This window comes from Vespula pensylvanica, chromosome 3, assembly GCF_014466175.1.
Source record: "Vespula pensylvanica isolate Volc-1 chromosome 3, ASM1446617v1, whole genome shotgun sequence".
Lineage (NCBI taxonomy): Eukaryota > Metazoa > Arthropoda > Insecta > Hymenoptera > Vespidae > Vespula > Vespula pensylvanica.
The window spans coordinates 12008610-12031344 of NC_057687.1; the positions used below are offsets into that span (position 1 = coordinate 12008610).

Consider the following 22735-nt stretch of genomic DNA (forward strand, 5'->3'; position numbering starts at 1 on the left):
CTTGATTACTTCGTTGTCCATCATAGAAAAAGAGGAAGAAAAAGTGCGAGCACCTGCGCTCTTCTAAGGTACGTTCGTGAAAACTCTCTTGCGTACCAGAAGAGCGATAGGTGCAAGAGGAAGAGAGAGACAGGTTAGAGTGAAAGTGGATCAATACGACGACGCGTACGAACGTTTGACCCGCCTGGTGGCGTACGAATGGAGTCTTCGTCCTAAAGTCGTGTCGTACGCTCGACGAGAGAACGCTCGGGCGGAATAAGTGTCTCTCGTCGAATCCGTCGGTTCGAGGGAAAAAAAGAAAGAGAACGACTCGTCGTCCATCGCGTTTCTCATTAAGCGACTCGTCGTCTCGCGATTCGGTCTGCTGCATCCTTGACGGTTGAATGCTCCGAGCGTTTTCCAGCGAATCCATATGCGATCGTGACATCGTACGAACGAACCAACGAACGCGAACGATACCTCCTCTTTTATTACTTTACTTCTTTCGTAAATAAGTGAACAAAGTGTTTGCTATTGCGATTCGTGGGAGCTTGGAAACGATCGTGAGTCGGCTCAAACGAGAGAGCGCTCGACGTTCTTTAGAAAGTCTTTCTAAAGATAGTAGGTACCAGTCACGGATATCAAGTTTCCATTAACTGCGATGAATCGAACCGACATCGTAAGTAGACGTCTTGGCGAGTAGACGGAAGCTGCTTAGCTCCATACTACGTACTCTCGTCCAGCGAATGTACCTTCGTAGAATGTCAAAGGAATGATTTGTCGGCTTGATAATCTATCATGGCTAAGGCTCTTACGATGGACCATCTTGGTACCACTCGTCATATATGTCTCCCTTTTAATCGTCTGGTACAAGAAAAACTTACCTCTAAGGAGCCGGGTCTCCATCCCTAGTAACGACGACAAGGACAAGGAAGATTCCGCGATCGAGAGCCTATTTTTCGAACTGGAGGTCGCGACGATCGGAAAGAAGGAACGAGAACGTTACGAGAACATTGGCCTCAACTGGGTGGAGGAAGAGAGTATAAGGGAGCTCGGGGATCCGGAGAATCGCATGGATCCGAAAAATTTGTTGGAGGATATCTTTCAAAGGGCTGACATCGACGAGAATCAATTGTTGGACATCCAAGAGCTCGCTAAATGGATTCACGTTAAGATCACGGCACACGTTCATCGCGCTATGAGAGATAACGTCGGTCTCTTCACTGCCGTCGACAATAATCCAAGAAATGGTAAGGAAATGTTTCGAACCAGTTGCGTCCAACCCGATATTTCCTTCGGTAGCTTCGATCGATGATCGGCGTCCCAGCGCGCCGATCGAAGTACCGTGCGTGCTGAACGGCATTGATATAAATAGATAACGGTGATTAGAAAAGAAAGACATTTTCTACTTTTATACATTTGCTATATTTTATTTGCTATTTTTCCTCTACGGGCCGTGCAAATCCGTGGAACATGGTTGGACGACATTGAATTCTAAACTGATCGATCTAAAGATTGCCTTTTCGATTATCTTTTCCTTTTCCTCTTCGATGTGTTCTCGTATAGGCGAAATTTCCTGGGAGGAATACCACGCGTACTTTTTACGATTGCACGGTTTCCCGGAGAGTTACGTTCGCTCGCACGATAAGAGGCACAGGGAGATGCCGAGAACGTTGAAGGAGAGCATCATGAGGGACAGAGCGAGATGGACCGATGCGGCGAGAAACGATCCGGAGAAGTTGACGTTGGACGAGTTTTTGGCCTTTACTCATCCGGAAAGTAGTCACAGGGCGCTTTTGCAAATGGTGGAGGATCTCTTTGAGAAATTTGGTAATCCAATCGATCACCGTTATCGAATCCATTATTATTATTATTATTGTTGTTGTTGTTGTATCATTCGTCGTATCACATCATCATCAACGTCGTCGTCGTCGTTCTCGTAATTTTCTCATTATTGTTATCTCGCGTAGATCGCGACGGCGACGAGCAACTGACGGAGGACGAATTTTCGGATTTGCCGTCCGAAAGTGTCGGTTTGGAATTCAACGAAGATCGGCATCAAACCGTCGGAGGTAGCGTCGACAGGCGAAAGGAGTTTCGTCAGCTCATCGACAAAAATAAAAATGGGAAGGCAGATCGTACCGAACTCTTGGTCGGTGTTTCGTCTCTCGATTCGATCGATACGATCAAGGAATGGCTCTCGAATTTTTCCTCATTTCTACTTTTCCTCTTTTTTTCTTTCTAGACGTATATCGATCCACGGAATCCAAGGCACGCTATTCAAGAGGCCCAACATCTGATCACTCTCTCGGATATAAATCACGACGGGAAATTAAATCTCCCGGAAGTTTTGAGCAAGATGGATCTCTTCTTATGCAGTAAAATGGTCGACACCGAGAAAAGCTTCCACGACGAATTCTGATCGATCGGGAAATGCGTAATATAAGCGATATATTATTATATATTCAAAAAGACAATACTCTTTTCTAGTCTTTACGCCGGATTACCGATTAGATTTCTGACAACGTGTCTGTGATAGTCCTTTCAACATAGAATATCATTTCGATCAACGTAGCTACGTTATTAAGATTCACTATATTCTATAAATACGATATCGCGTCGGTAACAGAAGGATACTCACCGTGTTGGATCGATTCCATACGATTGCTCGTTTCGACGAATATATCAACCAGTCGAATAGTTTTGGCATTAACATTCAACGGTAAGAAATCGATAAGTCCGTCCTCGTATAACTTTCTATGTACAATTTTGTGTTCCTTCGAGCTTGCGATTGCGAATTTTTTGGTTTGTTAGAAAATAACGAAGAACATCTACCTTTCTAAAAAGGTACACATATCGTAGAGGTGTGTGTGTGTATGTACACACAGATATAGAACGGTTCCTATGTCTTATTCACTTTTGTGTCTTTCGGTCGCAATAAAATCATTTTTTGAAATATATGGAGGTACGTGCATTTTCAAACGAATATCATTTCTCACCTTTCGTCATATTTTGGATTTGGAGACAAAAATGAATCAAGCTTTTTATGTTTCCACGGCTTTTTCATATTTTTATTAACAATCGACAAGTATCTATTTTACATAGACTCGAGAAACGAATAATATCTATCATTTCTTAATGGCTTGAACGCGCGAACACAAACTATTTCGATAAAAATTTCTAATAGCATGCGTGATCTCTAATTTGCCTAATGTATAACTAGGTACGCACCAGTAGCGAGAGAGAAGACGAAGAGGACGAGTATATTGTGTCGTATCGCGTATGGACGCAGGATTTCTTTACCGAATATATAAATTCCCATGTACTATGCAAAGCAATAAATTTCTTATTTCTCATGTATTAAAGGATATTTCTAAAATTGGCGTGAATATGGATAATGTACCCTTTAAACGATTCCCTAAAATTTTTCTAAACGATATAAGGACACTTTCGTAATGCAACTTTTTCTTAGCTTGCAAATCGAACAATGATAATAATACACAATAGTCACTCCTCTTAGTTTCTATCCGCTCTCACGTTTTATCTTTAGGTAACGCCTAGCTGTCGATTATCAGTCGATTATCGAAATTAGTAAACATTTTCAATTTTGATTTTGATCTTCACCCGTTCAAGGAACAAATATCAAGAGATTAGTAGTTTCCTGTGTAATTTTTAATATTTACCCAACATTAATCGAATTGACATGATATCCTTTCGAAGCATTAGCATCGGCGTGCGTCTCTTTTAAGTACGTGTTTCGACAAAGCTCTATGACAACATTTAATATATAATCTTTATCTTTTTTCTTTTTCGTCAAGCACGCGACATCCTCATCTTATATATTTATATATCGTTTTTTACTCGACATACACTTGATATCGTACGCTTAAGAGTACTAATATTTCCTATTTCTACATGGATACATATATAAGGTATAGGATATGCACACTTAGAACAAAAAGGATTTTTCATTATTTTTTAGGATAATAATTTCCTAAACGACGATTTTGTGCGACGTACTACGTACGTAGACTCGTTAAAGAAAAAAAAAAGAAAGAAATCGATTTTCTTTTGGCCGTGGCATCGAACGATCTGAGAAAGCTACGAAGAGAATTAATCTAATATTATATATAGGTATGTGTACACACGTGCGATAATACCCGTTCATCGTCATCGACGTTGTCATTTACATGGACCGTGTTCTCACGAACTTTCCATATTCGTCCAAATCTGCGAATCGATCATAATCACTCATCGCGTTTTCTCACACTTTTCGAAATCGAGTTAGAAACTTTTAACGTAGATAAAAACAACGTAGATAGATACCTTCGTAAATTACTCGACTTGCCTGAAGCGATTGTTGAGTATTATTTTTTCAAGCGATTAATTTTAATTTCATCGAGTTAGGTTCGAATCGTATTTTATCGTATTCGATGCTACAATAAAGGATATAGCGAAAATAATTGCGAGATTACTTTGGACGATCGATGTTTAGATAGTGATCGTGTAATCTGGCTTCGTCAATGGTTGTTCGTTATTTGTCTTCGTCGTCGTCGGAGTCGTCGTTGTCGTCGTTGTTGTCGTCGTCGTCGTCAGAGTCGTCGTTATCGTCATCGTCGTCGTCGTCGTCGTCGACGTCGTCGTTGTCGTCGTCATCGTCGTCGTCGTCAAGTTCAAAGGCATCGCTGGATGTTCAATGGGTCGAGGAGATGTTATAATGCCAGCCTTGTTTCTAGATGTCGAAGACTCGCAAGAACTGCCATAGTCAGAGCGTCGTTCTGCAAACATGTCAGATATATGCGTGCGAATGAATCGATGTTCGTTATACTCTTCTCTCTAATAGACCAAATTAAATGCGATAAGAATATACGTTATTTGGTTCTTTATTTATACAATGAAGACACGGTATAACTCCGAATAACGTGCACCCATCATTCTACGAATTACGATTACAACTAATTTATTTTCGTAACTTTGACGACGCAATTTAACGAATTCCATTTAAGGGTCGTTTTTCTGTACGAGCATGGGTGGCATCAGGGTACGTGAATTTTGTGCGTACTGTAATAGAATGGAAAAAGAGAAAGATAGAAGAAGAACTCTATCTCGTTTCATTTTTTAACTAGAATATCGTCAAACGAAATGAGGTCGATAAGAAATCAAGAGAGAGAAAGAGAGAGAGAGAGAGAGAGAGAGAGAGAGAGGTGGTAAGGCAATTCCTGCGTCGGAGAAATGTATGAGAAAATACTTTTCGAGGCGTCGAACGTTGACAGAGATATACATATTTATCGTTCGAATGCCATTTCCGGCGAATCAACGGAATAGCTTTTTCTACCAATTCCCATGACCGATCGATCGACTTTTTCTTCCTTTTATCGTAACGCATTGACGAGAAAAAGATAAACTTACCCGAGGTTATTCGATAAGGCTGACAACCGCTGTAAGTCGATTGTCTTCTCGCTTGAAGGTCCGTTCCTCTTAGGAAAAGATAGACGGAGATGGTCTTGTCCAGAGCTAGTCTCACCTGTCATCGTGACGGCATTCGTATAATAATTGATATTTAGAAGATCTGCTTGTAAATATTTACCATTGAAAATGTATCGATAAATCGCAGTATTTTTTAGGCTACCATAGGTCTGATTTATCGACTTATTGTCATCGAACGATCCGTACGAAAGTTGACCGCAATTTTGAATACGGCACCAAGTCTATACGTACGTCTAGATATCCTCGTTAACGATTCTCGCTCACGCGCGCGCATTTTAATGACTTTCTTGATTTTCCTGCGAGAGGGAGAGAGAGTTTTGTTCGCTCCATCCCCTTCGTCGCAAAATACGAGATGTGTTTCGATTTAAACGCGTCGATCGCTTATATTCCAAGCACGCGTTCATATTTTAGTAGCAGCGATTTAACTCGGCAACGATCGTTCGCAACTTTGTTAATCTTTCGAGACTGATTTGAATGCTGACGAGTTGAAGTAACTTTCGAAGAAAAATATCGAGAAAAAGAAATTCTATAGCTCTCTAACGAATTCTTTCTTTATTTCAATATTTCGATCGCAAATATTCATTTGTCTCGAGAATGCGATGGAGGGTTTCCTTCCGTCTATTTGCAAGAGAATATCTTACCTCGCCGTTGAGGAAGCAATAAAGGATCGCGATGAAGAGGCCCTGAAAAGACGTAAGAAAATGCGTCGAATACGACCACAAGGCAAATTTCTTAACGTTGTCCAATGGAGCTTCTATCATGAATAAGACGTTGGTGATACCCAACAAGGGTAATAAAACTACGGCCGCTCTTACAGCTTTTCTGAAAATGATAAAAATCCAAGACTAGAATTTGAACGATCGAAAAAATCGTCATTTTTACGAACGTTCTTTCTCTTCTTTGTTTTCTATTTTACTCGAGTCGACGAACGTCTACGATGAAGTATCCACGAAAAAAAATGTTTTCCTTTCGAAATTGCACAGCGGTCGAGAGTTTCTCTTATTAATTAAATAATAAGACAAGCGGCGTAAAGTTTCTTCGTTTCGTTATTAAATCGTTATTAAATGACGACGAATTACGAAGGAAAGAAAACGCGCGTTCGTCGACCGAATAAAAAATCGAGAGAATTATTCGACGGTGACATTACGATCTATTTTATTCGGAGCTTACAAAACTTTTTCAATCTCGCTGGTGTGACTTTGTCGTAGTTTCACCACCAACACGCGTATGATGTTGAGCAGGAACAAAAAATTCAGCTGAAACGTTTAGAAACAAAGAAAGAGCAAGAATTAAAACCTGACTGGAATATTTGTAGGTATAATTTCTTTCCTCTCTCTTTTTTTTTAGAAATATTCTTTTAATAATTATCCTTTTTCTTTTTTATCTTCATGCTGAATGCATCTTCAATGACTTTTATGGAAAAGAAGGAAAGAAAAAGGAGAAAAAGAGAAACCGATACTTACCAGTATTACGGCAAATCTCGGACCTTCGAGAATCCAAAAGTAGGAAGACAAATTGTATCCCGACCAACATCTTAAAAATCTATCGAAACAGATGTCGTTTTAGAAAGGAATTCTTTAAATTCTTACAACGTCGAAGATATTTCGATAATGCGAAAAGCTTTTAGCGATACGAGAGGGCAAACGTTTGTAAGACCTACTTCGATTTGGGATGATAGTAAAGTGCTGTGACGATGGCCCAGATCAACGTTATCACGACGGGAAATCCCCAGCCCACGAATCGGTACATACGGTAATAAGACGTCTCTTGAAAGACGGTCACTGCGGTAGCAACGAGAAGAAGCATTAGTTTTGAAATGTTTAGACCTACGCACTCGCAAAGTTTCATCAAAATAATTTCGTTCGGACGGACTTTCGTTCGTTTGAAGAACGAAAAGAAGCTATAGGCCGTACAGGGAGGTACTTGCGTTCTTTGTCAAGAAAAGTGCGATCAAAGCGAGTGGAGCGGATACGTTCGTTAACGGATGCAAATGGCCCGTTTAACATGCATGGAAGTTCGTCTACTCTCCTTCTTCTTCGCTCCCGTGCATCCCCTTCCTTTTAATTCCTATTTTTTAATTCCTATTTCTTTTCGCACCGTCACATCCTCTTCGTACGCATTTATTACGTACGCCTCCTTATTTCTTACATATTATTTTTCACGAGAGCGACGAGCGTCGAAGCGTAAAAGACAAACGCGTTTTCGTTCTAAAGACAGAAATCGTAGAAGCGAAAGAGTATCGCGAACAAAGGTGATAAGTAAATCGTATAAGGTCGTTCGATCGAACGGGAGATTCCTTGACTTTTCGAGAACAACGCGTTCGAAACAACTCGTACGTGCCCGTACGATAATGTTTATATCATTATCACGTAAATGTTTATATCGTCCATTCCGTTATAGTTTTTATACACGCATACCGTACACACGTATATTCTATGTAAACACGTAGTACGTAGGTATACGGTACAGTCGTTGGTCGTTGGTTGCTCGGCCGGCTATAACATTTCGAATCTAGTCGTCGCCAAGCGCGGAAACACGAAACTCTACTTACCGGTGACCATGTTGTGAAGGAAGAGACCCTCGATAAACATCCACATAAACATGGCGGTCTTAGCGTACTCCAGCAAAACGTAAGTGGCTTCGCAGAGAAACGGCTGCGAAAGAGGCGAAGGTATATACGTTACAGGACTAGCGTTATCGCGTGGAATTAGACGTGGAATATGACTCACGGTATTTCCTATGCCACGTTGCGTGCCGGGTGTCTTCTTTCTCAAAACTTCGATGTCTATGTACAAGATCAATCTGATTAGGACTTGAACGACCATGGCAACGAAGAGGTTCTTGTGTATCCTTGTTCTGGTATTCCTCAGGGATCTATCCAGGATTTTAACGATAGGCATTGATATTCGATAGATATTAATAATCGGATAAGAAACTTACCTGAATCGACAAAAAATTGTCAAAGAGGCGAGCAAAGCCACCAACGATATGCTCAATCCGACGAATTCGAGAGTGCGCGTTTTTTCGGCTATGTCCAATTTCATCTGAAAGGAAGGAGACGTGGCACTTTTGTAACGACGAGATCGAAGAGATCTATCGCCCTACGTTCGAAGGAAAAGGAAAGCAAAACTGTGGAGTATTCTTCCAGGGAGAAGTAAATTTCTTCGTAAAGATCTCGCGAGTGCCTTTTAATTTATCCAAATGTTGTTTCAATACGAGCAAATCAACGTCATCGCGCTCGTTACTTCATTGTATCAATATTGAACGTCGTTATAAGAGCGAAACTTGGACGTTTCGTTTATGTTCGAACTATTTGAATAACTGCGAGCATAAGTAAAATCGATTTTCCGACGGGAACGCAATAATACGATACTATATTTCAACGACAGATCGACCGACGACGTGGAAATCGAGTAGAAGCAGTTCATTATTTAAGATCTAATAGGGACGGACGGACGGACGCTGGTAGTTTATATCGTATGTCGGAACAATTTGTGCTTTAAGAAATAATTAACTCGAGATCGAATTTGTTTACGACCGATAACGGCTTATCGTTGCTTCGTGCAACAAACGGACTTTTAAATTAGCGCGAGATTAAGGAGACGGTGGAAATACGAAAGAAAGAGAAGATCAAAACGAGGATCAAACGGTGAAGGATGATTCTCCGAAGAAAGGATGAGAATAGATGAAAAGTCTTTCTCTTTCTCCCTCTCTTTCTCTCTTTTGTAATTTTTCCCCTGTTTCGAATGTTTAGACAGCTGTCGACACCTAATCGCTACGCTAATCGCTTCGAATACACGTAATACGATATACCTTAATTTGCGTGTATTTCGAATTGACTTTAATGAATCCGTCAATGGAAAAATATCGACATTTCTCGAACGTTTCGTATTCTCGAAGATCGAATTTGAAAATAAAATGTAATTATTTATTCGATTGTAACATCACGTGCACGTTCGCATCGAACCTTTTATTTCCTTTCTACGTTAGACGACCCACGCTCCCTGAGACTTTCGTTTTCATAAAATTGGGTAGGCTGTTATTTCTTTATAATTTTGAATAATGATTCGTCGACTCCTCGTCGAAAACTTTTCTTCCTACGTCTCGAAGAATCTTATAAGCTGGAAAGTCGCGTGCATTGTTTTTACTTTTCCCGTAAAAAGTTTTTCTGATCTAACATTCGCAAAGTAGTAGACCTCTATATTTGTTAGAGTCTATTGACGGTAAAACTTAGAGACTCTATTCTATAAAATATAATAGAGCAAAGTATTTTGTTAAATGGAAAGCACGGATTTACGTTTACTCGGCTTTCGATCAACCCGTCGAAGAACCGATTATACTTACGAACCCGCCGACAGCTCTTTTCCGTGATTTTTCGATCATAAAATATGGTTTTCTCGGCCGTAGTATCTTATTTAACAAGCTCGTTTTCTTTCAACCGTCAAAGGAAATGGAACGGGCCGAACTCGATCGAATCGCGGCGTATCATTCGCGCGATAACTCGAATTTATTAAGGAGGCGTCTTACCGTTAATCTTTCGACGGAAAACATTTTCTTATCGCTTATTAAACTTTTAACTCCTTTGTTTATTTATTTACCTCTCCTTCTTGCAGGTTTGTATAAACTTTTCCATGAAGGCGAAACAATTCCGGCGTCAGGCAGGTCGTATAATTCGCCCATCCGTGAATCGACTCTTCGCCGGTCGAACTTCCGTTTTGTCCTTCCCATCGTCCGTTGTAACCACATTTCTTTTCCACGAATTCTAAAATAAACAATTTCCTTTGAGAGCCATCGATCGGAGTTTCAACTGTTTTTAGATAAATACATGAATAGGCTATCGGCTATACGTACATCGCACAAGTGCGTAAGGACGATCAAAGAAACGGCCCTGATTAGAGTCACGTATCGTCTCGCGCTTCTAACACGATCGAGATAGAAAATTCGATTCGATACGAGTAACTATTCCAACGAGTCGGACACGCCGAGGGTCCTTAATAAATCTTCCATTTTTTCGCGAGTTAGCGCTGTCATAGAGAAGCATAATCGCGAAATGCTCTCACGTAATCGTGAGAGGCAAAAAGAGATAAATACGTTCGATGGTTAAGAAATTTTATTGAATCGAAGTAAGCGAGAATAAGAATATGCTGTAACAGATAGCACGTTTTAAACCTCCTTTGCTCTCCTAGAAGAAGAATATTTCCTAAATTCAAAAACGCGAGATCGTCCTGCCTTCCGTGAAAAAAAATGAGAGAAAAAGAGAGTAATCATTTGCGTCTAGCTGAATTATATCGAGACGTGTCGATCGAAGTGGGTCGAGTGAGCATCAACTTCGAAACTGGCTACTTTTATTCGTCGTTGTATCGAAACTGCATTTCGAGACCTCCGCGGCCCAAGTTCATCCCTGCTGATGCACGTGTGTCTCATTGTGTCTCAACAAATCGATCCGACTCTACTCTAACGGAATAGTTGAGAAAATGTCAAGTTACATAACATGTAACTGTGACATAAAATATTTTTTTTCTTTTTTTCTCGATATTAAATCCGTTTCGTACGATTTTCTCAATGTAAATGTACGCACGAAATGTTTTTCCTAGGATACCACCCTCATAAGACCCTTCCGATCCATGTTTCACTCTATTCGTTTTTCATTCGATTCGATGAATTCTATTACGAAATTCCCATTGACACGACGATCGTCATGGAAAAACGAAGACATTCTGTTCCTATCCAAAATAGAAATCAAAGGGTCGTCGTCGAGAAAGCAATAATTTCTATTATTTACGGAACAATATCATAGATCTGAGACGACGGAGAGAAACAATTTCTTTTCTATGTCCTATATCCCTTTTCATCGAGTCGTTCTATTATCCTTCGTTCAAAATATATACCGTGAGTTTTATCCTTTAATCTCTCTCTCTCCCTCTCTCTCTCTCTCTCTGGAAATTCGAGTACGACGTAGCTTTCGGCTAATGCAAGAGATCCCTGAGGGGCCAAACTTGCTGGTAAACACAAACTATCTTCGTCCGAGTCGAACGAGAGAGAAAAACAAGTATTAGGATAAAATTCGTGTTATTCCTACACCGCATATGTCAGAGCGCTACGTATCATCAATTGGATTCCCCTGTGGATGAGCTACTACGAATAGATTTTATCCATTTCTTCGATTTAATGTTTCATTTATATGCAAGTCAAGAGTTACTTACTCGTCGTGTCGAAACCATCCTCGAAAGGGCATCTTTGCTTGACAGTGCTGAAAGCTTTCGTCGGCGGCCAACAAAGCAACGAGTCCCAAACAGAATTACACCATAGCTCTACGAAAATAGAAACAAAGAGTCGTGCCATTCGTAATATTGTTTCTTTTTTTCTAAATGTATTCAGACGGAAAAAGAGAACGCGTTACCTCCATGCGGTGGCGTAAAATGTTTGTACTTAATTTTGCAGAGCTCCCAGGTGCTGCCTCTTATTTCGAGGCCATCCATTTTTTATCTACAATATTTGTCCATTTCGGTAGGCAACTACATCTTCGACGTTACGATTATGCATTATTATGGCTACATCCTCTTTTCCGTTATTATATTTAATCGTTCTCTCTTATCGAAAAGAAATATTTGTTTGTCTTTCTTTATATAAATTTATCGATTGAAAGTATAATAAATCGCTTTTGTCGAATCACTAAAAAAGTATTAATTTCCAAACTTAAAGACTCGAAAAAGATAAAATCAAAGGTTTAAATGGCTCTTCTTTGGTTGATATTAATTCTTCACGATAAATTATGCGTTCCAACGTCTTATACGTAGTTCTCCGTTGAGTTTGTTAGCGTATCAAGTTCTAAGTGAAAATTACTTTATATAAAGTTTCTTGCTAGAAGGATCATGTCCCTTCTCCTCCTCTTTCACCGTTCTTAACAATTCAAGCACCGAGTTTGTCTTATTTCCTTGAAGCGTCTTCCGTTTTGTAAGAAAGAGAACAATTCGAATATCTGAATATTCACATTGAATTTCTTTGCTTTTGGATAATTTCGAGACCTGAAACAGAAGAAAAATGAAGAGCGAGTTAATGCGATTCATATAGATATTAAAATATAGATAAAACACGAGTTTGATAAAAACATATTTTTTCTCTAGCATTTATACGATATATCTATGTTTTTCATCAAAAATATAAACGCCGATTTTTTATGATTCCATTTTAAATTTATATTTTAGCTCAAAATCGATTTCTGTTTTGTGCATTTGCTGCATACGCGTATTTGCTTGACCTTGCTCGAACGTATTACCGAGTTTTAATACTTTATTTAATTTGCATTATTAATGTAGCACTCGTAAATGGGCTTTTACGTTGATTTTTTAACGTAGAAAATAATGCGCGCCGAGAACGGCCCGCGTCAACTTTCTCGACGTCTCGTTGGCTTCCCGAGGGTTATAGCGTAATATCTGGTTTCTCGAATTTTCCGTCTTTATACTGGCGTTATGGATATTGTCTCATTTACGATAGTCGTAATCGATCGATTTTCGTATCATATTCGCGTTTCTTATGCCGCGTGTACGTAAATATATATGCACGCGTGTACACGTGCGCATACGCGAGTAGGATTTCCGATTTCATCGTATACGTTACGACGCTAAGCAGAGCTTATCAATTTGGAATATGGTGTTTTTAATTTGCAGCTACTACAGAACCTCAAGATATGTAGGTTCAATAAAATTTCAATAAAATCTCACACCTAATATAGAGCCTAATATAAAGAGATAAGTAGTGAACGTATCTCACGATAAGGAGTGAACATTCGACTGTGTTTTTCTACTTATAAGTTTGACGAAATTCGTCTTCGAGGAAAAATGTCAAAAAAAGAGCCAAGTGGTCTCTCTCAAGTACCCTCACATTGTTACAAGATCACATTGTTACCGCGTCGTCGTAAGATTCCGTATATTCTTTTTTTGACAAAATACGCATTTACTTTATAATTCTAAATATTTTTCTCGTATATTTTATTTTAGGTATTCGCTACATTAAATACGTATATCGTATATCAATTTTATCTATAGCCATATACTTTGGTACCTTCGATATATCCAAAATATTTACTTTTTTTATTTAATTTAATTCATTGTATTTTACGCATTTTGGTTTATTAGTAATGCTTTATAAATTACTTTTTGTTATCTCTCGTTGCTCAGTCCATTTTTATTTTTGGTCAATTAACTTTGATAAATAATAATGACTTTACAATTAGAGTAGCGTGTTTGTTAGTTCTAACTCCTTCTAGTTCCTTTTTGTTCACAACTAAATAGATGGTAAATGAAATAGAATGAAAATCAATAAAATCTCTCAATTTATATTCGATGCTTATCATTTTGAGTTTGATTGCGTCGTATTAGGATCTACATAGATCTAAGAAAGTAAATTTTTTAAATTTACCTTTTTGCACAAAAGTTTTTTTCCAAATTTTATATTTATTGAACGAACGTAATGATTTTGTTTTTTGATCTTTTTCGTGTCATTACCGCGGTTCTACCATGTAAACGAAAATCGACTTTCAGCCAACTTTTATGTGGACCATTTCAACCTACTACGGATCAAATCCACTTCTATTTCGATCTATAGCGAGGAGGAATGTTCCAAAACTATGAAAGAACTTTTTCAAAGTAGTACATATATATGTGTATATTCATAGTCCCGAAAACAAAAGATCCGTATCGGCGCGGTTTACTGTCCGTAAAATCTTAAGTCGACCAAGAATAAAATTCTTTCGTAGATTTATTTGTTTTTTTTCTAATTATTTCTTTTTGGATCTAGAATAGGGTCATCTAAAATCGTCTCAACGCGATCATATAATTGCGTACGGACTTATGTATGTGCATAAGTAGCTATTCTCGCTAGAACGTTAATCGTGCGAGTTTGTGAAAAGAGCATGAAAACTGTAACATGTTCCGCGAATTTAAATACAGTCTATTTCGATATATCTTTGGTAATGGAAATGCTAAAGGATATCACAAAGCTGCCCAGATAATGCACTAAAAATTGTATGAACGATACGATTTACGTTGCAAGTAATAGATACTGAAACCTTTGTGCGAAAAGAAAAGCCGTATTCTATTCAACTCGATATACCTATCCATTTATCTATCTATCGATTAGACGCGTAAACCAACGTTGAATGCTTGCGAATCTTTTGTAAATTATGTAATTGGTATAGAAATGTTGTCGGCGATTACGTAGTAGCCAATTACGGTTCCCGCCGCAGCTGCCTCGATCGGTCGTTAACGTCATTTGATATATCGAAAAGGTAATGCAAACGATAATGTTCAGACTATGTCCAAAATCGGGATATATTTTATTTTCTTTTTCTCTTTTCTTTCACGTACTTTCAGTACTATAAAACAAAATAATGTAAATGCTGTTTTATCTCCTTTAGAATAGAAACTCGAGCTAAGTAGAAAGAGCGAGTAGAGGTGGTATATGACAGGACGAGCGACAAAATTTCCCAAGTAAATAGGCATTGCACTTAAAACTTTTCCCTAGAGAGGAAAGCAATTAAATCGACGAGTTCCGTTCATTTCATCTAATATACGTATATTCTTCGAAAATTACTTTTGATTAAAATAGAAGTACGTAAGTTGCGCGATTATATCTGAAATCCATGTCCGGCAGGGCGCAATCCACGAGAGTAGACTTGGGAACTATTTTCTCCGAGCTATTTGAACCGCGATACTCGTGAATAAAAATTTGGACAAAGAGCAAACTAATAAAAAATAATCCGCCAGTCCAGCGGATAAAACGCGCTTTGTCCTTCTTGGTTCTCTTTATTTTTCTAACATAGCCCGGAGCATCTACCTACAAAGATATTCCGTAAAATATTTCCTTCTCATTTTGTTATCGTATTATATTTATATTTTTTATTTTTTAGATCGTCCTTACAATCGCAGAAATGCTTGCTTCGTTCGATTTCGTTTTCCGATCAAAGTTAATATCAATCGTGACTTATTTTTCATATCGCCGATTACTTTCCAATCTTCTCGCGCATTTCTATCGACTATTTTTTTTCCTTGGATCCACGGCTCGGTTGAAAAGGGATATATGGATATATCGCTACGGTATCAAAGGTATCTATGCGATACGCATCGTCGCGCATACTCGTTGCGTATCAGCCGTAAGATCGAAAACGAGGCTGGTGGCACGATCGTGATATTCCGTATGCGAGGACGATTCCGTCGCAAATTTAATACGACATAGACGTCGCCATTCTAATAATCCCATTTTATTGCGATACTCATATCCATTTACCGCGTATTAAAAGAGATAATCAATCATTCGTGGGCGTTCGAGATACGCTATAGCCAAACGTTGAAAATAGATTAAAAATTTTGACACAAACGATCAAATTAAATATTGACATTAACGCCGTCAAATATAGAAATTTGTAATTTTTTGTCAACTCGTGCGCTGAAACGTCTTGTTTCAGGATTGGATAGATCGGCTCCACTCGAGGCACGAGTTCGTTTACAAACATTATGCAGAAATAATGCAAAGTAGAAGGTGCAACGGCCTTTAAAGGATTTAGGAAAATCTCTTAGGCTTTGCGCTTACTTAGCGTGATATAAAAAAGAAGGAATGGAAGAAAGAAGAATCGCATTTCTATTTAAGGTACGTTCGTGGCCGGCTTTTCGCGGGGAAATGGGACGATCGATTGGAAGAAGAGGGATGGCACGGAGGTAACCAAGGGGCAAGGGCATCCTTTTTAGTAGGTCAGAATTTCCAACGTAGAACGTCGTAGCGTGTACCGGCGGAAATGCTGAAACGACCGCACCTGAGGCACTCCGTTCCTCGAGGGGATAGAAAAACGGAAGAGCGTTGAGTCGGAAACACGGGCGAGACAGCACCGAGGGTTAAGCGCCCGTTTCGCGATCGCGTTTCTTGCTTTCTTTTACGTTCGGGATATCCGCCTGCCTCCTCGATTACGCGGCTCGCTTAAATCGGTTTAATCCGGTGGAAGCGAGGATAATATTTTATCCAGAATTTATGAGACCGCACGAAGAAGTCAAGCGAAAGCGAAAGCGAGAGCAAGAGGGACAGACAGAAAAATTCATTTCTACATAAAAACGGATCGTACTTTGTAATAATTCATTTTCAGATGATACCTCTCGTTACTAATAATTTAAACTAATATTTCAGCTAGTAATTGATATTTTAAACGATCTTTGAAAAAATCTTTTCGTAAAATAACAAATAACGCAAATTTCGATACGCGTCGATGAACCAAGCGCACTTTTGAAAACGATCTACTCTACGTTATTGAAGAAAGATTCGCGTTTAATTCGCCGTGCTGAAACCAATCGACGAGATTAACAAGAGAGAAGAAAAGAGAGAAAGAGAGAGAGAGAGATTTCAGTATTTTGTTCGTAGATAATCTTGTTTCTTTTACTAATATTGATTAATACCTTAATTAGTTTTAATTCGTAATGCTTACGTAATGAATATAAGCTTTCGACTTGGCCGAGTACCTTTGTTATTCATATTTGTTACGTAATATCATTTAAATGATTACTCATAAGACCTTTACGTATCAATTGTTGCAAGTGTTTTGTATAAAATTAATCTGTTCATTACTCGCGTATTTTATAATAATAAAAAATAAAAAGTAAAGAACAGAAGATTGGGAAATTAATTAAACCGCACAAAGCCATCTTGCTGTTCATCCAACCGTGATTAATACCGATAGAAAAAATTAAGTTATTTTTTTGCGTCGCGTATGAAAACGACGGTCGACAAAATGGTAGTATTAAGGTACGAGTGGCCGCGATATAAAGATCCTTTAAAACGCACTAAGAGCGATCTTATATACGTCGTTCCACTTGGCGTTGCATTGAAATCGGTTAAACCACGACCTACTTATGTACGTACATAAGTATTGTTATTTCGTATTGTTCACATTTTCCTTATTACTAGTTTCTTTTTCTTTTTTTTTTTTTTTGACAATTCGAAGGAAAACATTTTTTCTCTTTCATTTTTTTTTTAAGTCGACTCTACGGTCTTGACAACTTTTAATAACGCTACTTCGTGGTGCTCACCGATTACACGTTTAATACGTGCTTCGCCGTCTCTCGAAAATTTCGTTGAAGACAGAATTTCAACTATAATATATTCGAGCACAAGTTCCAAGGATAATGTAACCGACTATTAGTAGAAAGTATTATCCGTTTCTCTTTGAGGCGATGCACAAAAAAGGCTATTTTAAATTCTCTTGATCTCAAGCGTTAATCCGAGACAATTTAAATGGGCAGTGATTATTAAAATAATATTCTCCAAAGTTTACGTATATACGTATTCGCTTAAAAAAGTTTAACGCACTTTCAAAAAGGATTTTTGCATTACGCATAATGGTATTGCTATGCGTACCTACATAGTTTGTTTTCGTATTCTATCGAACGATACGAAGAACGAACGAAGCGATCGTTGAGTATCGCTCTAATACGACGGAGTTGACAGCAGATCTTGTAAATAACTTGCAACAACTTTTCGATCTCGGAGAGAGAGAGAGAGAGAGAGAGTGCTTCTTTCTTTCGTTTTTTCTTTCTTCCCTATCGGTCAAGAAAATGGCAACTTTGAAACTTTTGTGCCGACGCGATATTAATCATGCAAAACTCTTATGGGACGAAAATTGCAACAGTGGAAAGGGATGGGTACGGCGATGCCCGTTCGAGGGAAATTTGAAATTAATTGGCCGATGCAAGAAGGGGAGAATTGCTATTCGCAACGCGTGCGTGCGTGCGTGCGTGCGTGAGTGCGTGCCTGCTATTCGCAACGCGTGCGTGGGTGTGTGGGTACGTGGGTATGTTTGCTCGTTGAAACTCGCAGGGGTATTAATAAACGCGTCTATGGTGTTCCTAATTAGCGTAAGGTGCGAGTTAAATAGTCGATCGACAATCCGAACGATGGATTTTTTTCGTCCTTTTTAGATAACAAAAGGACTAATATGCCGAATAATTTCTCTCGTCTAGTCGTTTCCCGTCATTCATTCCCCGGCAAACGTTTCGAGAAATGTCTCGACGAATGTAACGACGGACGTTACGATGAATATCTCGACGAACATCTCGGTAAACGTTTTACTCTAGAATGAAACAATACGAATTTGGCAAGCCTAGCCGCGTTTGTACGACGAAGAGATCTACGTTCATACGTAACACTAGGAAAAGGAAGGAGGAATTGGAAACTCGTGGCGCGCGTGGCATGCACCAGAGAAATTCGAGCTAACAATACACTATGCTTCCTCCTACGAGATCGTTTTCGCTACAAACGCTGATGCGTCCTATTACTGCGTCTTTAGGATACGCATTGCCGGAGTAGAGTTTTTCGAACAACGATTCGTTTATTCGAGATAATAGAATATTTAAAGTATTTAGAATATTTACGAACGCTTCGTATTGCTCGTTCGCTCGACGCGAGCAAATTCGACGAGAACGTATCAAAGAACTTTTTCACTTATAAATGGAAACGTCGAAGAATCTTAATTAATCCACGTAAAACGCTCGATCGAATACAATATTGATATTAATCGCAAAAAAAATTACACTAATGCGTTCCCGTCATTTAGCCAACTGATAAACGGCGTCGTTCGATAGACCCGTAAGAACATCTTTGCCGCACAACTTTGCAATCTGCGGCAACGTACTACGTCGAAATTAAAAGAGGAAAAGAGAGAAAGAGAGAGGGAGAGCGAGACAAAGAGATCGAGAAAGAGCGCAAAGAAATTGCAACGAACCGCTGAGTCAAAACCGTGGAAAAATACGAAAAGTAAATTTAATTGGACCGAGATGGTATCGTGGAGCACCGAACGCCAAAGAGAAAATGGATAAATTCAAACGAACGAAAAAACGGGACGAAGGGAAAATGAGAGGGGATCATAGTAATAGTAGAATGGGAGGGTATAAAGCCAATGCGAAGAAGAAAAGGATCTGAGCTAGACGGGGCAGTAGTAAGGGTAAGCCTGGCTGAAAGTACTCTACGGTAGCTAGTTTATAAAATGTCCAACTATCGGTATTATAAGCAAAACGAATTGAGCACGATAAACGTGTTAAGTCTACATTCATCGACTCAATGTAAAATTTACAAATCGTGGAAATTCACAAATACGAAATGCACGAGTTGAATTTCAAAACTTTACGTGCGACGCAAGGATATTTCTATTAATGCATTCCAACAAATAAACGTACTAGTTTTTCGTTGCTTCTAAGAAAGATTCAATCGGTCGATCGAAACCTCTTGAAAGATATTTTTAGAGAAAATTTATTGCATCCGTGCGATAAGATATTCTCAGAGAGAGATCATTTTTCGACGTAACAGATATTCGTAAATTTTCTCGCATATCAAAGCGTCGTTCCTTTCGAAATTGCGCTAGTATCTTGGAAATTAGCTTAGCACTGTTTCCATGACTCGTCGATATCATAGCATCGCTACAGGTGAAACAGATATTGCGTAAAATGTTCATAATAATAATTGAGGTATTATGTATCAGCGTCCAACGATATTAAAAATATACAGGTAATAGCAAAGCTTTTACAGTAATAGAGCAAATACGTTTCTCTCATTGATACAACTGCGAATTGACAAAGCTATCGGTAATACGATACACGTCAAAATAATAAACGATTTAATATATTCTTATTTTCTTATCTTTCAACGGCTCGTCATAAAAATTTATATTTACCAATTGGAATATCGCAAGAATAATCGTGATAAAAATAATAAAAGATTTAATTGAAAAAAATGCATCGTACCGTCCATTCCAAATTTTCCCCCATTCTTGATAAATTCGAAAGGTACGAATAAGATCTTAGTTCGCTCGCGGAGAAAAAAAGCGTTCAGGGATCAAATCCGTGGGAGTAGTCATTTTCCTCTTCCCGTGTTTATTTACTCACATTGGTTCGTTTCATCGAAAATCAACAAAATAGTCAAATACGTACGATATTGACTACTTTTAATAAATAGAAATGTAAAATTTACCGCACACGCACACGCTGCCGATAGACCTGTTCCTTTCAATCTATCAATGGCAAAAACTAAAGGAATCGAGCGCTTGCCTGCACCATACAAATATTTTCCCTACGATAATAGATGTAACGAGTATATATTATAATTATATAACAGTAGCTTTTACAGATATTTCTTCGTAAACGAGCGCGCGGAGCTCGCTTTATTTCTTTTCGAAAAATAACGACGTTTCCTCGACATGATATTTAATTAGTTAAAAATGTAGAGTAAATGTATTATCAAAGAAAGAAAGAAAAAACGGGACGAAAAAGAAAGAGAGACGACTTGCGCGATACAAAAGCACACGTAAGTTTTTCTACACGACGTGAAAATTGCCTCGAAGCATATTTTTTCGAACGATAGATCGGATAGGCCGTCTTTCGAGGTCGAGCGATTCGACGTTCGAATCGAGAAAATGATTCGAACGTAAGCTCGATCTCGATGGTCCGTGAATGCGGAGCGAGAGAGAGAGAGAGAGAGAGAGAGAGAGAAAGGGAGAGAAAGGAAGGGTAGGAGTGTTCCTCTATCGTAGAGCTTGGCTCTGTCGGCTTTAAAAATTGAACGAAGGAGAGAGATACGGTCGAGCGGATCGACGGTTCGAAATTTGACCATCTTTGACCGCCCAGATTTTGTAGCTTCTTGAAGATTCGCCTATTTTCAAGCGAAACCCTTTATTCTTCCGAAGGAAATCGTTGATATACCGATTCCGGTTCGAATATAAATACTCGACCCTCGCGGTTTTTGACCTCTTTTGACACATTTTTTGAATATTTTTCGAATATAATTTGTAAAGCGAATAAACGAAGAAGTAAGACGAGTCCAACGAAGAATGATATAATCGAGCGATAACGACGATCGCTCGATTGTTTTAAATCGAATTGAAAATCGTAAAATCCTTCCGGCGCGGCGCCTAGTAGTCACGAAACGACTACTTTCGATGCTTTTTCCAAGCTTGCTTCGCGAATTAGTTATCCCATAATCGCCGAATCGAACTTTCGAAAAAGGATCTTCGTTTAGAAAATCGCTCAACGCGAGATCGGCTCGTAGTTAAATTCTAATCGCGTTACTTAATATCGACGACGAATGTCGTTAAACATTTTTCATTCGCAATGATTTAGGCGAGATGACTTCGATCAGCCGAGGAGGAACGAAAGCGACAATCGCGTTCGTGTTTAATGATTTGAAATATCTCGATGGAGCACTTGAAGAAACTCACCGAGCGAGATCCTCCTGTTGGATTCTTTTCCTCGATGGAAAAGAAAATTTTCGCGTCTGACGATACTCCGAGCGACGGTCAACGTCGACGGCGGCACGACGACGACGCTCGTCAACATTTTTCAACGATCATCGTCATCAGACGAGACGAGTTTTCAAGAACTTGAATGGACGAAGAGAGCGAGCGTTAGTAGATGACGGAGATGGAATGTAAATGACAGAGATAGATGGATATAAATAAGTAGAGAGTACGAGGATAAAAGAAAAATAGATGATAACGCGTCAATGTACGCGCGCGAACTGTTCCCGACGTTTGTCAGGCGCGCATTCCGTTCCGAGTTGTATTCTCCCTCCATCTCCGCTCGTCCCGATTACACTCCAGCGATTGGTCCTCCATCGCCCCCGATACTTTCGACGATCAAAGCACGCTTTCCTGCCCCTCTAAACGCGTTTTTGTCCTCGTTAACGCATACAATTCCAAGATTTCAAAACACTTTCAAAATAATTAGGCGGGCGACCCTTTTTCTTAAATCTATTTACTTGTCGGGAAAGTTCGTTCGGTCTATCGTCCCCTTATCCATAGTTCGGTAAACATTCCCTATCGAATTTATAATCGATAAACGAGCAAACAAGTAATACAGGCAAAGTGCTCGGAGACGGACGTCGCTTAACACCGCACCATTTTCGTGATACATCCTACGAAAAGGCTACTCAAATCTCCGATTTGATTCTTTTCGAACGTAAAATAAAGCGAACAAAAATTCGCGTTCGAATTTCTATCAACAGGTACCATCGACGAAAATTTCCTCCTGCATCTCTCGTTTCCAATTCCAAGCGTACGAATCTTATTTCTCTTAAAAATTTTCCTTAGAAAAGAAATCCCTTGTCGACGACGCAAAATTTATCAAACAAAGATCGTTCTCCGATTAATCGCGTATCTGCGATATCTTTGATCTCTTTTTCATTTAAAAATAGCACAGATCGTAGCAAAGGAGAGGCTAAAACGAATTCCGTTGGAATTAAAAAT

General features: G+C 39.0%; 2 protein-coding genes across 4 annotated transcripts; one reads left to right on the plus strand and one right to left on the minus strand.

Annotated features, from left to right (window-relative positions):
- The first annotated feature begins 168 nt into the window (after positions 1-168).
- On the plus strand, positions 169-3339 carry LOC122627841 (45 kDa calcium-binding protein). 3 transcript variants are annotated; one of them, XM_043809432.1, is made up of 5 exons: positions 169-1229; positions 1546-1809; positions 1950-2131; positions 2225-2416; positions 3203-3339. In XM_043809432.1, exons 1-4 carry the CDS (start codon positions 752-754, stop codon positions 2399-2401), a joined length of 1101 nt encoding a protein of 366 aa, XP_043665367.1. In that variant the 5' UTR covers positions 169-751; the 3' UTR covers positions 2402-2416; positions 3203-3339. The 3 variants fall into 3 exon arrangements, 2 of the variants coding, with proteins under 2 accessions (XP_043665367.1, XP_043665366.1); XR_006326933.1 differs by having other exon boundaries at positions 170-1229; positions 2225-2701; XM_043809431.1 differs by having other exon boundaries at positions 170-1229; positions 2225-3339.
- On the minus strand, positions 3333-22100 carry LOC122627583 (PDF receptor). The gene is made up of 14 exons (XM_043808806.1): positions 21710-22100; positions 11867-12491; positions 11670-11777; positions 10065-10228; positions 8407-8510; positions 8196-8340; positions 8018-8120; positions 7127-7247; positions 6930-7008; positions 6637-6722; positions 6108-6288; positions 5389-5503; positions 4593-4757; positions 3333-3397 (listed from the first exon to the last, which is right to left on the minus strand). The coding sequence occupies exons 2-14, from the start codon at positions 11943-11945 to the stop codon at positions 3333-3335; spliced, it is 1515 nt and encodes a 504-aa protein (XP_043664741.1). The 5' UTR covers positions 11946-12491; positions 21710-22100.
- Between the last annotated feature and the right edge of the window lie 635 nt (positions 22101-22735).